Source organism: Cavia porcellus, unplaced genomic scaffold (genome assembly GCF_034190915.1).
Source record: "Cavia porcellus strain 051 isolate PalLab524CR breed Dunkin Hartley unplaced genomic scaffold, mCavPor4.1 scaffold_31, whole genome shotgun sequence".
Lineage (NCBI taxonomy): Eukaryota > Metazoa > Chordata > Mammalia > Rodentia > Caviidae > Cavia > Cavia porcellus.
The window spans coordinates 28,178,674-28,193,099 of NW_026947514.1; the positions used below are offsets into that span (position 1 = coordinate 28,178,674).

General features: G+C 39.3%; 2 protein-coding genes and 1 pseudogene across 5 annotated transcripts in view; all 3 read right to left on the bottom strand.

Moving 5' to 3' along the window:
- Znf410 (zinc finger protein 410) overlaps positions 1-5,354 on the bottom strand; it is a 35,963-nt gene extending 30,609 nt beyond the window's left edge. The window contains exons 1-2 of one of the 4 annotated variants that reach the window (XR_010044832.1): positions 5,023-5,144; positions 179-358 (exon numbers count right to left, since the gene is read on the bottom strand). Coding sequence is in view for 3 of the 4 variants with exons in the window: in XM_003472409.5 (XP_003472457.1) it covers positions 179-211 (33 nt within the window). In the remaining variant the exon portion in view is untranslated. Of the gene's footprint in view, positions 1-178; positions 359-5,022; positions 5,147-5,220 lie in introns of those variants that run through there. The other 3 variants (XM_003472409.5, XM_013155297.3, XM_063241005.1) reach the window with 3 other exon arrangements.
- A 1,350-nt stretch (positions 5,355-6,704) lies between these two features.
- LOC100720626 (ribosome production factor 2 homolog) lies at positions 6,705-9,853 on the bottom strand (annotated as a pseudogene).
- Positions 9,854-10,041: 188 nt separating this feature from the next.
- Positions 10,042-14,426, bottom strand: part of Ptgr2 (prostaglandin reductase 2) — a 32,238-nt gene continuing 27,853 nt past the window's right edge. The window contains exons 7-10 of the mRNA XM_003472408.5: positions 14,032-14,153; positions 13,089-13,176; positions 11,811-11,850; positions 10,042-10,788 (exon numbers count right to left, since the gene is read on the bottom strand). Of these exons, the coding sequence (XP_003472456.1) occupies positions 10,715-10,788; positions 11,811-11,850; positions 13,089-13,176; positions 14,032-14,153 (324 nt within the window). The 3' untranslated portion in view covers positions 10,042-10,714. The remainder of the gene's footprint in view (positions 10,789-11,810; positions 11,851-13,088; positions 13,177-14,031; positions 14,154-14,426) is intronic.

Below are 14,426 nucleotides of genomic sequence, written 5' to 3' on the forward strand. Positions count from 1 at the left end.
GGATAAAAATAAAATTTTTAAAACTTTTGAGAAAATATTTAGTAATAGAAAAATAATAAACTAATTTTCCACTCATAATCATTTGATTTACAAAACCTAAAATATTTTCTCACCCCTGAACTAAGGTTCAATTGACGTATCACCACCAAAAGAAAGGAAGCAAGTTGAGTACGCTTACCTCTGGTTTGGATTCTAACTCATCTGATAACATTGATTCAGCTTCCAAAATCCTATAGCTCTTCAGGGTACAGGTTCAGTTAATTCAGAGTCAATGATATCTTCCTGTTATGGTCATATTCCTTAGAAAACTCTATACATTTCCCATAAGATGCTGAAGTAGGTTGGTAACCAATTTAACCTTAAACAAAAGTAAAAGAGATAACATTAAGAGAAGTGAGAAAACAGTAAAATAAACAAAGGTATTTCTTTTTATTATATATCTAAAAATCACAATTAGCAAAGAATTCAGCCCAAAACATTTATTTAAAACATCATGAGCCAGGTGTGATGATGCACACCTGTAATCCCAGCACTCAGGAGGCTGAGGCAGGAGGATCACTGTAAGTTTGAGGCCAGCCTGGGCTACATAGTGAGTTCAAGACCAGCATGCATTACACAGTGAGACTCTGTCTCAAAAAAACCCACAACATCAAACAGGTATCAATATCAAAACCCATAAAACTGTTATATCTTGATACAGAATTTCTACTTCTAAAATCTAGCCTAAGGAAAGATCTTAAATATGGAAAATGTTATGTCCCCAAATATATTCATCGCAAAGATGTGACAAAAGTGGAAGCAACACATAAATACACATATATATCCAACAATTAGGAAGTGATGGATTAAATATAGCAGTCACTTTATATAGTTATAAGCACAATATAACAATGAACAAAAATGGTCATGACATTAATTACAAAAATAAAATACAGAACCAGGATGACACATCCCTATAACTCCCAGTACTCAAGGAACTTGGGAGACCGAGACAAGAGGACTGATGTGAATTCAAAGCCAGCTGGGGATACATAGTAAGTTCAAGGCTAGCCCTAACTACAAAGTAAGACCCTCTCTCACAAAAAGTAAAATACAAAGTTATATATTTTCTATTTTTAAAAAACTATAGGAAAAAGTAAAATAAAATTTAGTTTTGATAGTAGCTATACTGTTTGATAGGCTGGTATGATCTTTTCCCTCAATTTCCCAAGTTTTCTAAATTATAATTATTATTGTATATTTTGATAACTGTAAAAATTACACTTAAAAAGTCAAAGCAGCTGGTCCGAAGGTAGTGAGTTATCTCAATTGATTGTTCACAGTCAGTACAGATTGAACTCTTTGTTCTACTCTTCCCCCCTTCTCACTACTGCACTTGACTAGTCTTAAAAAAAAAAGTGCCTGCCTGGCAATCACAAGGTCATGAGTTCAATTCCTCACACCAAAAAATAAATAAATAAATAAACAAATAAAAAGTCAAAGCTGGATGGAGCATGGTGGCCAAGGCCTATAATCCCAGGACTTGGAGGCTAAGATAGGAGGATCCCACATTTGAGACCAGCCTGGACTTGCTGAGACTCTGTCTCAAAATAAAAATTTTAGGGGCTGGGGATTTAGCTCGGTGGCAAAAGTGCCTGCCTTACAAGTGCGCAGTTGTGAGTTCGAACCCCAGTACCAAAAAAAAAAAAAAAAGGTGTAGGAGTGTATCTAAATGTGAAAGCACCTAGGGTCAATCCCCAGCAGCCCAAAAACAAAACAACGTTTTTGTTTTTGTCTTTTTCATTTTTATCGGTACCAGGGATCGAACTCACAACTGCCTGCTTACAAAGCAGGCGCTCATGCCGCTGAGCTAAATCCCCAGCCCCCAAAACAACGCTTTTTAAAAAAATGAGGGCTGAACCGGACATGGTGGCACATGCCTGTAATTCTAACATTTATAAAACTGAAGCAAGAGGATCACAGTGAGTTCAAGGTCAGCCTGAACTACACAGCAAGATCTTGTCTCAAAAACCAAAGCTGGAGCTATAACTCAGTGGCAGCTTGTAGGAAGCTCTGGGTTTAATTCTCAGTACACACACACACACACACACACACACACACACTCTGGGTAAAATTGGAACAGGGTCTCCCAAAGGCCATACTCTCAGGACCCTGATGCAGTTGTGCCTCCCATCTCCATAGTTTAAATTCTTACTTTTCTGTGTATGTGGGCTAAGGCTTAAACCTGGGGCTTTGAGCTCGCTAGGCAGTTGTTCTACCACTGGGCTACTCTCCCAGCCCCCAATTTTTTCTTATAGTTTATTTCCCTCAACATTTTGCCACAAGAGGTCATTTTATTTGCTATAATTATTTCTAAAAGTGGAAATATTGTTATAAAGTAATCATAAAGTATAAAATGTACCCAGAAGGAGCTTTCTCATTTATATTAGGGTGCACTGAAAAGTTAGCATAAGACAGACTTTACCTAAAGGACATTCAGGAGTACCTTAGTGATTAGGGTTTGCTGGTTTCTCCCCTCTAACTACCTGAAATCCTCCTTTTATATTTTCCTATATAAAATAAAGTATCACAAATCGCATTTATATTTTTTTTACCCAATCACATTAGCTTAACATGTTTTAATCCATTCATCTTTTTATAGAGGAAAATACCAGGGTTCAATAAATCACTAGACCAAATTATTAACCCACAGTCAGGACTCCCACCCACTGAGCAAGCTGGCACAAATAGTACTTGCATCTCTCTAGATTTGATCTCGAATTTGCAAGACTTAAAAATTCCTTTTCTCAGCTGGATGTGGTGGTACATACCATAATCCTGGCACAGTAAGTTGCTGAGGCAGGAGGAATTCCAATTTGAGCCCAGACTGGGTAATTCAGTGATTTAAGTGAAACCCTGTCTCAAAATCAAAATATTTTTAAAAAGGATGGCAGATGTAGCTCAGTGCAATCCTCAGTACTGGGGGAAAAATTCCTTTTTTCCAGTTTCAGCTCATTTCAATAAGCCAAGAAGTTACCAATTTTTTTGTTTTTATTCTTAAAGTTATCCTTAAAGTTCTTCTAACTTTGAGATTCTAGGATTACAAAATCTCTAAAAACCAGACAACTATTTACTGACCTTCATATGTTACCTGTCACATCTTTTTAGTGTTTGCGTATTTAATAAAATCACTAAAAATAACATAAGCATTTTTTTGAACAACTGAGTACTGCCATACAATTGGCACCCAAATTTATGGTCTGTATGTTTGAGAATAATGTATGAAGAAGTCAGAGTAGTAGGATGCATTAGAAAAGCAGGCTGAACTCAAATAAATCTACAAGAGTACGTTATCAAGTGTAATGTGCTGACTTCAACAAAGAACTTACTAAGTACATTAGCCAAGTAATATAATAGCAAATATGCAATTAAATTTGTTCCTCTTCCTAATTCTGTTACCTATTTGACATATTTCAAAAACTGCAATGCAAATGTTTCTAAAAATAACAGAGTTCACATTACATTTCATTTTAAAGAGTAGACTGTCTTTATACTCACAAGCGTACAAGGTAACCATAATCAATTTTATATTTTCATTACCCCAAAAGGAAATCCTGAAGTCATTTTCCATTTCTAAAATTGTCTTTACTATGAGTTTAAAGGGTTTCCATAAAAGCTTCCCTGTCAGTACTGAGCACTGAATAAATATTTCTATAGTGAATGAATGACACTGCATTTTTTGGAAACAAGGTCTTGCTGCGTAGCCTTGGCTGGACCTAAACTGGATCCTTCTCATTTTCCTGAGGGCTGGAATTACAGGTATGTGCCACCATGTCCTATGCAACAATACCAAAATTTTGTCTCTAGTCCTGCTCTTCTGAACTCCAAGCCTTTACTTCTCAAGGCTTGCAGGGTCTCTCCACAAATACATCCCACAGCATTTCAAACTTAACAAAGTACAAAATCTAGATTATCATCTCCACTACCAAACCTGTTCTTCTTGTACTATCCATTTCAATTATTGCCCAACCTTCCCACTCAACTGCAAAATTCCAGGTCTTTACAAATTTCTCATTGTCCATATTTAAATAATCTCAGTGACTCTAAGTTCTCCCAAAATGTATTCCTTGTTTAGGTCTCTTAGTAACTTCCACCTACACTATTAAAGTAAGTTTCTAACCAGTCACCTGGCCTTTGGAATTCCCACCTATCTTTCTACTGCTTATGTCACTCCCACTGCTCACAGACTGGTGCCTTGGAATAACTGTCAAACCCCCAAAGGTAAATTTCATTTACAAAGAAAAGCCCCTAAAGCTACAAATTAATTTAGAGAGATTTTGATATCTATATGGGTATGACTCAAATTAGAATTCAACAGTGACTACTAGTTTAGCTGTCCTTTATTCTACCCCTATTAAGATAAAGTAAAATTTCTCACTACCTAACCCCCCATTCCCCAACTTTTAAAATGTTTCCATTCACCCTTTCTGCAAATATGCTATGCTGACCCTAGACTCCAAGTGAGGAGTAAATTCGAACTCTTAATCCCCCAGTTAATAGTATTTAACTTTCAAATGGTGCCTAAATCCATTTCAGAGCCTCACGAGTAAGTGGATTAAACTTTAATAAACTAATTCGATTCTCTTGAAAAATCTCAGAGGCTAAGTTCATCCGGCAAAAATGCAAGCCCAGCTGTGACCACTGACAGCCCGAACTGACAGACGGAGGAGAAACCGTGTGGCCCAGCCCCTTCAACTGGGCAGCCCGGTCCTCATTCGAAATCCAGAAACTAAGTGGACGCCGGAAAAAAGAGTCGGTTCTCTGCTAAAACGTCCGGGACGAGGCCCCGTCAGCGTCCCTTCCCCCACCACAAAGGCCTGGGTGTGAGGCCCCGAGGTCTGCGGGGAGGCCCGGCTGCTGGTGCAGTCCGGGGCCCCCGCCCCGGGGACTCGCTGACTCTAGATTTCTCCGGACAATCTCGTTCACGCGCCCTCGCTCAAAAAACCAAGTAAAAGATTCAAAACATCGCCCTCAAAATCTCACCAGGGGAGGGCCGAAGCCGCAGGGCTGCAGGCCGGCCGCCCCCAGGCCCGCCCGAGCCGAAGGGGTCCGCTAGGGGGGCGGTTTCTCCGTCCTCCCCAGGGGCCAGGTCGGCCCAGGACGCCAGAAAGGCAGTGGTGGCCCCTCTTTCCTCAAGACCACCCAGGTGCGCGGGTGTGGCCGACCCACCCCGGCGCTCACCTTCCAGACCCCGGGCGCCGGCCGGCCGTCAGTCGGTCCCGAATTCCGTCCACACATCGCGTCTTCCGGCTCCCGCCGGAAACAGCTCGAACGCGGGACAGGAAGTTTGGCCGCTCCCCCACGCACACACCCACTCGCCGCCTCCCCCGCCGCTCCGCTGCCTCCCCGCCGGAGGTCGCGCCCGAAGACCGACGGCCCGGCCCTGCCCGCTTGCCCGCCAGCCACACGGGGCCCGGTCCCGCTGTGGAACGTCTGCCCCCTGCCTCCTACCCATTCTCTACACCCTGAAGGGCTCCTAGGTCGGGAAGCCCGAAAACCGGGTCAGTGCATTCTAGCCGTGACCTCACTCCCTCCTCCCAGGCACCGAAAGGGTAGTTTCCTATTCGGCAAGATCTACTCAAAGAGTCATGAAACCTGTACTGCCAGAGAAGGGAAACTACAGATTCAAGTTCTGTGTTACATATGGAACAGAGTATGAATCCAGTCACGTGTAGAAATGTTCTGGATTATGAATTCTCTAGTCTGGTTTCCAAATATTGTTATGCAAAGAGCTCTTGGAGGTCCTGGCTGTGGACTAGAACACTTGAGTTTCAGGCTGTGTGGCACCACTTAACTCAGGAATTTGACTTCTTGAAAGCTAGAAAGCAGTTTAGTTCTTTGACAAAATGGATAAGCATTTATAAAAGTATGTATGAGGAATACTGGCACCCTTATTTTCCCAAGGAGAACAACTCCCACCTGGAAAGGAATAGGGAGAAGTATGGCAAGGGAGTGTGTTTATAAGAGAAGGGAGAGGACAAAGAAGGTAAACTGAGCTCCAGCTTTTGCTCTGCACCTCAATGGAGACTATCATCAGATATATATATATTTTAAATCGTATTATCTGATGATCAGCAGCTGACAGGCACGGAGGTAGGTCATGGAATTGTGAACTACCTCTCTGCACTACCTAAAAAGTACAGCTTACATATACTTATGCTTCTTTACAACATAACTGGCTTGCATCGAATATAAGAGCTTCTTTCTAACAACTGGATCAAGAAACCTAAATTTGCCACCTGGAAAAACAAGTGTGCAACACCAGCAGAGAAAGTAGAATGCATCTTCCCATTTGTGCAGGCAGAGGGATGGTCCTGAAGAAAACTCCAAAACAGGGCTGGCCTTTGGCTTGTTTCCACTCCAAGGCCCTTCAAGCAATCTTTGGCTGCTGAGGGCCTGCAGATTCCTTGAAGTTCCCTGTGCCTTAAAACTTTTTGAGTTCTTTCTCATTTGTACTGCATCAGATTCCTCTGTCTCAGAGAAGGGCGGTGGGGTTGCAATTAAAGCAGAATCTTTTTTTTTTGTGGTGGTGGTGTGGGGATGGAACTGGGGGCCTTCCACATACCAAGCAAGTGTTCTATGTTGAGCTCCATCCCAAAGCCAGAATCTCTTTAAATAATCAGTAATACGGCATCGTGTCGATGATCAAGAACTACGCATCACTCTCAAGAGATCTACATTTTTAAAACACAACGTTTAAACTCTCAATTTTCTGAACTGGCAGGATTCAGGCAAAGTAATTGAGAAGCAAAAACTGAAAGCCGAATGTAAACGCACACTGGAAGGTGAGGAGTAACTTTCCAGGTGGCTCACACACAGTGTGTACATGGCTCCTTTGAGCCACTTCTGCTCTGCAGGGCATGCGCCCTTTTCCTCATCACTAACCACCCAAAAAGTCTATGAAAACACCAGTGGTGGCAGAGTTCCTCCTCCTCCCCTCACACATTGAGGGAGGAGTCTTGGAAGGACTAGGATACTAATCAGTAAGAAAATGACACACCAGGATCTGGCAGAGCACGTAATGAGCTTATTTCTGGTGGTGTTTTTTTGTTTGTTTTTGTTTTTTGGTACTAGGGATTGAACTCACGAACTCACACTTGCCAGGCTTATATCACTGAGCTAAATCCCCAGCCCCATGTAACAAGCTTTAACACTGGTACATTACTCTAATTGTTGTCTAAATTCCACCATTTTTAATTCTCTTTGCCTTTGTCTTCTAGTCTTCTGTTACCCTTTCTAAGTCGTTTCTTCAATTCCTTCATTTTCCTGGTTTGTATTTGCTTAGGTCTTGTTTCTGCATTATGAATCCTTCTGTAAGTTGTACCAAAAGTATCATGGCACATATTTTTCTTTTTGTTTGGCTTGAGAGCTTTTAACATTTTTTAGATAACTTATTAAAGTCATCAGAAGCCAGATGTATCCTCCTCAGAACCAAATCCAATGAAGGTTCTATCTCTTCCAACTCAATCCTTTGGGTTCTGCAGTCAGATTTCTTCAATAGCAACTTCTAGCTTCAGAAGTAAACCTTCTCCTTCAGAACAGTGAAGGGCAGAACCTACTCTAACCCAGCCTGGTGGGTATTTACTAATCATGAGGCCACCAAAGAAATCAGTAGGATACTTTTTGACTTCTGTAGTCTTCTGTTACATCAAAATCACCACCAGTAAATATTAACATGAGCTTTGTTCCCTCAGGATATTTACTGTTGTTAATATCTTTTAGAGACACAGATTCCTCAATATCTCAATCATATGCAGCACATGGTAGTAATATATATGACCTATTGTTAGGTTATTGGGCAGCTTCTTATTATGGAATCCAAACATGAATAAAGAACAATCTGATTTGTTTGAAAAGAATCCCAGTGAAGTCTGATCCTCAAATGGTCTTGTAATTTTTTTATACAGAACTCCATATGGGTTTTTTCAGTGCATATTGTAAAACGTAATTTATAGTTTTTAAAAAAAAAAAACCATTGAGGTCTTTCAGTACTTGTGTCACTGTTGCGTTTTACATTTCCCCCATTAATTAGCATGGCATTTTTAATATTTTCACTAAGTTTCAGTTTTCTCTTTTCAAGGAATCTCTTGATCCTTTTGGGGGGGAGGTTTTGAGGGTCAATATAAAGGATTTATGTCTACCACACTTTCAGTCTAGCCAATACACATGTACTGTGTGGATGCCAAAAATACTATTTTTAATACCTGCTGCAGTACAAAAAAATAGAGTAGTCAACTATAATAGTGACAGTGGGGATAAAAGTTCTCTGAAAAGGTATTTTCAAGGTTAAAGATAATCCAGTGTTTACATGGGTGAGGAAGTAGTTTGAATACATATAACCTTTCAAGGAAAACTAATTTTTTTTGTCATTTTAAGACAGTCTCACTATGCAGTTCAGGATGGTTTTGAGTTCACTTTATAGCCAGTGTTGACCTCAAACTCACAGTGATCCTCCTGTCTTAGTATCCCAAGTGTGGGGTTACAAGCATATGCCACCACACCCAGCAAAGGAAACTAATTCTTTAGATAAGCAGAGTCTGAGGTACCAATGAGCTATCTAGAACTCAGGTAATGAAGATGTAGATTTGGGATTTAATCAACATACAGAGAAGTCTTGACATCTCTAACCTTCAAGAAAGAAAATAATCTGGGAAAGTATAAACAGCAGGCCACTGAAATAAACTGGAGTGATTATCAACAGCATTTGAATCTACTGTTACAAATGTTTCATACAGAAGTACATCAACCACTTGGAATATAGCTCTTGTAGAAAGGCTAGCCAGGAGCCAAACCCTGGGTTCAATCCCTAGTATGGGGGAGGGGATGTGGTAGCACAATTGTAATTCTTGTAAAAGGATCAAATTTGAGCCCAAGAAGCTAGGCTGGTATTATACACCTGTAATCCCAGCACTTGGGAGGCTGAATCAGGAGGATTACCTGAGTTTGAGGACAGCCTGAGCTACACAGTGAATTTAAGACCAGCCTGAATTATATAAAGAAACCCTGTCTCCAAAAAAGTTTGAGCCCAGTTGGCACAATTTATTGACTTAGTGAGACTGGATCTCAAAAAGTACAAAAGGGTTGGGGCTATAGCTCAGTGGGAAGGACTTGAGTTCAAAACCCAGAGTAGGGACTGGGGATTTAGGTCAGCAGCATAAGTGCCTGCCTTACAAGCATGTGGTCATGGTTTGATCCTTGGTACTGATAAAAAAATTTAAAAGCCCAGAATGACCACAAAATACCTTCAATCTGTCTTTGTTTTTGTTTTATTTGTTGTTGTGTTGCTAGAGACTGAACCTGAGACACTGGCATGCTAAGCAATGTTCTACCCCAGAACTACACCTTCAGCCTCCTTTGTCTTTAATTACCTGAAATTCCAAGTGACTGTATCTACTTGACCTCTCATCTTTGCAACTATTTTGCAGTCTGCCTGCTAACTCAAACTAAAAATATGCTTTTATCGATATATATTGAGTTTTTAAGCTTGTGCCATAAATTATTTAAAACAAATACATCCTTGATATAAATTTAATCTCATGGTCTCTCTCAACTGGTCCATTATTTTCTCATATTCCTAACCCAAAGCCTCTGCTCTATCCCAAAACATGTTCCACAAGTCTGAGCCCTACCCCCAACTCTGTCTCCAGCCCCTTGTATATATCATACCTTTATGTGTGTGTGTTTGGTAGTAGGGGTTGAACAAGGGCCTTGTGCATACTAGACAGGTCTACTGCTAAGCTTCATCCCAGTTGCTTTTAGAGACAGGGTCTTGCTAAATTGCCTAGGCTGGACTAAACTTAGAATTCTCCTGCCTTAGCCTGCTGAGTAGCTGAGATTACAGACTTGCTCTGTCATGCCTGATTATAATCATGCCTTTAAGTCTCTTTTCCACCTCTAATACAGAATGGCCATCCCAACTCTATTCTTATAATAATGTTCAATCTAAGAATCATATAATATTTTATATATTTCTAGTTCAACAAATGTTTACTAAGTGCCTCCTCAGAATCAACAGAATTTTTATTTCATTTTAAATAAATGTTATTCCATTTTAAAAATCTATTGTATATGAACCATTAACAGTTGTACCAAATCTCCAGTGGCTTCAGAATTCTGATACAAATGTCTATAACATCAGTTGGGTTTTTTTGTTTTGTTTGTACTGGGGATCAAACTCAGGACCTCACGCTTGCCAGGCAGGCACTTATGCCACTGAGTTAAGCCCCCAGCCCTATAACATTAGTTTTAACAAAAATGAAAAATAGATTATGTTATTAATAATCTATTTTTAAATCATCTATTATTATAAATAACCATGTGTTAGATGTAGAGTGCATATAATACTGAAGATACAGAAAAAGATTTAAATTATACCATTAAGAAAAAAATCACATATGATCACATTTAAGTCGATCTATCTATAGTCTTAGGGTTTTGGGTTTTTTGTTTTTGTTCTTTGAGACAATTTCACTACATAATTCAGGTTGACCTTTAACTCACTATGTAGCCCAGGCTGGCCTTGTACTTGTGGGGATCCTCTTGCTTCAGCCTCACAAGTGCCAGGATTTCAGGCATGTTCCACCATGCCTGACTCTGTACTCTTAAGTTGTTTAAATGCATCTTCAATATTTTGTGTACAATGGGAAAAAATATGTGATTTCTTTGATGAAAAAGATTACAAAGAAATTTCTGAAATGCAAACTATCTGCTTTCCGATGTTACCTCCTGTCATCATGGATTGGAATGCAGCTGGAAAGGAAAAAAAATAAGTTATAAGTTATTTAAAAAGCTAAATGTCACCATCATACTTTTTACCAGTTGTTCAAACACATAAAATTATTTTGAATGATGTCTTCAATGATTTTGTTTTGTTTTGTTTTGGTGAAACAGGATCCTACTGTGTAGCCCAGGCTGGCCTCGAACTCATGGCAGTCCTCTTACCTCACCCTCCTGAGTGCTGGGATTACAGATGTACTCCACTATGCCAAGCTCTTCAACAATTTTAGTATTGAACACAGAAGGAAACTGTCATGAAAAAAAACTCTGAGTATCCAACCTGGCCTGACTACCCAGCCCTAGCCTGCTTGCCAGCAGAAGCACTGCTCTCTGCAGGGAATTCAGCTCATCACTGAGGCTGTCATCAGCAAGCACAGGCAATGAGACAAGATACATAAGGAAGTCTGCAGATCCTGGGGACATCTAGAGACACTCAAGAATTTACAATGGACACTGCAAAGGGCTCTGCCCACTGAGATGCAAGATTGTCAGAAAAATTTAATTACAGATGTTCAATGGGATCTTATATCCCCTGCCTTTGCTCCATTCCTATAAAAGAGACACACTTTTTTTGTTCAGGGCAGAAGGTCTTATCTCCCTCTCTGCCTGAACCCAAGCACAATAAATTCCATGCTGTATTACTTTCACATAAGCCTGGTGTTCTCTGCTGCTTGCATATGTTACAAAAACCTCAGGTAAAACCACGTTACACCACAAAATAACCCAAGTAACATTTGAAGAAATTACTGTTATCTAAATTGGAAATGAACAAAAGAAAAAGTTAAATGTTGGAAATTTGTTTAATCTTATGATGCCTCAAGATCATTTAATATGAAAAAGTTACCTAGACTCCAAATAACTTTGTGAATCCTTAGCTCAATGTATAGCACCTGCCTGGCAAGCTTGAGGTCATGAATTCAATTCCCAGTACCAAAAAAAAAAAAGTATTTGTGCTGAGCATAAGAATATAACTAATAAATACGCATTCATCTTACCTCCCATGTTTTCCAATCCATTTATCACAGTTTCCTTGATCTGTAAGTCAAAATTGCTACATTTAGGATTCTTTAAACTTCAGTGTTTCTATTTACACAAAAGACAGTAATACAAATTAAAACCTTACATCTAAAATCATATGTTCTGTATTTGGAGCTACACTCCCAAATATGACTGTAAAATACATGTACTGCAAATATGTACTAATAAAATAATTTTAAAAGTTCCATTATTCAGTGCCTGCCTGGCAAGTGCGAGGTCCTGAGTTTGATTTATGGGACCAAAATAACAAAAAACCAAACAAAAGTCCCATTATGGCCAAGTGTGGTGATGCACACCGGCAATCCCAGCACTTGGAGGGCTGAGGCAGGAGGATCACTGAGTTTGAGGCCAGCTTGAACTACACAGCAAAACCCTGTCTCAAAAAAAAAAAAAAAAAAAAAAAAAGTTCCTTTTCTCCCAATAAAACCCTATGATTCCTATTGTCTAATCATCCATAAGTAACATATCAAAAGCTTTTTTAAAAATATAGGGCTGGGGATTTAGCTCAGCGGCATAAGCGCCTACCTGGCAAGTGTGAGGTCCTGAGTTTCATCCCCGGTTCCAGCAAAAAAAAAATTTTTTTCCATGTATCTAGCATACTAATATTTTAACATATAATCATATAAAACTTTTTTAAAAATATAAACACATACACAAAACTGTCATTTATACATTTTGACAGCACTCAAGGTCTAGGTCTCTGGATCACAGATTAATAATTTATGTACTCAGTACACATTTATTTGTAGAAAAATTTTTATAATGAAACAAATGTTTGCGATAAAATGCTCAAATAATATAAAAATACATCAAGTATCAGTGGCATAAGCACCTGCCTGGCAAGCATGAGGTATGAGTTTGATCACCAGTACCACAAAAAAGAAAAAAAATTCTTTCTCATTAAGCCAGGTGTGGTAGCTCACACCTGTAATCCCAGCACTTGGGAGGCTGAGGCAGAAGGATCATTTCGAGTTCAAGACCAGCCTAGGTTACAAAGTGAACTCAAGGCCAGCCTGAATTGCATAGAGAGACCCTGTCTCAAAAAGACAAAAAAAAAAAAAAAATAAAATAAAATAAAATACACCAAGTAACAAGAAGAATTACACAGATAAAGAGTAAAAGTAAGTACCAAGACTACGGATGTAGCTCAGTGGTAGACACTTGGGATAGTATGAATGAGACCCTTCTTTCCCCCCAACAGTGGGGGAAAAAAAGGAAAAAAAAAAAGGTACTACCTTTAGCTTTCCTTCTTTAAACCACTGACTCAGCTGTTGAATGCCAGGCTCAAATTTATCCTTATAATTTAACACCAGAAATCTCTCCCTGTTATGAGAAGAAAAAGATAATGATGAGAGAATATTATAGGAAAATCAAAATCAAATCATTCCAGAACTCTAGTAAATGTTGCCCGTAAAAATCCTTCAGATACTAGGATTTAATTACATGAGTTTGGTCAGATATCGTTTTAGGTATAGTCACGAATGTAAGTATAGTAGATTTCTGTTTATGTCTGCCAGATGTGGATAACCCGATTTGACAATAGTACTGTACTGTGATATTTTTTTCTTTGTAAATACCATCCTTTTCCACCTCACCTGATCTGACCTGTGGTCAAAGCCAGTAAATGTCTTTTTCAGGGTGTTAATTAGTCCAAACCTAAACACTGCACTGAACCAGTGTAAAAGTATATACTTTCTGTAAATGTGTAATAGGTATTGCGAAATAGGAAGAGTATGTTCAAATGGGGAGAGGAACAAGGGAGAAGGGAGGGGGAAAGAAAAAAAGGGAAAAAAAGAAATGAGAAAAGAAGGAAAAAATGGAAACAAAAACTTTTCTAAATGGGAAGGAGATAAGGGGTTGAAAGGAGGGTAGGGAACAGGGAAAAAAAGAAATTATATCATGTAAAGGTACAAATTCTCTATGATGAATGGCATCATTATGTGTATTCAAAATGTACCAAACAAAATCTGATTTTAAAATAAACAAATAAATAAAATAACCCAGGCCAGCCTGGGCTACGCAGTGAGACCCTGACATCAACAATGAATTTTTTTTTAAAAGTATATACTTTCACGTCTTTCTTAACAAGGAAAATCTGTATGTTAAGGGTCGTCCCTAGAGACCTATGCAATGTAAGCCGCTGGAACTTGGCCTGAAGGGCAAAGGGCAGGACCGCACCTTGTGATGTGTCTGTCCTTCAGGACTGCATCCACCGCGGGCGGGAGCGGGGGTGGGTAAGGCACGTCTTTATTGTACTGAGAAATCTGACCACACAGGATGATGTGGCTGTTCTGATTCATCTGCACAGAGAAAAACAGGGTTACATCTCAGATAGATGGCTTTCCTGTTTGCTGATTTTATGGCTGTCTCAGTGACAAACTCTATTGACCACTGGCAATATTTAATCCTTTGTTGCCAATTTACAGAGTCTGTTTTGAGGATTTACCCATTATATAAGTTTTAATTAGCTAGATATAAGTCTGTTTTAAAGGAACACAAAGACAAATGAAAAGTTTAATATTCAATAAAAGAGTTATATTAATTGCCATTGTTACTTTTATTAGTAGTAGTAC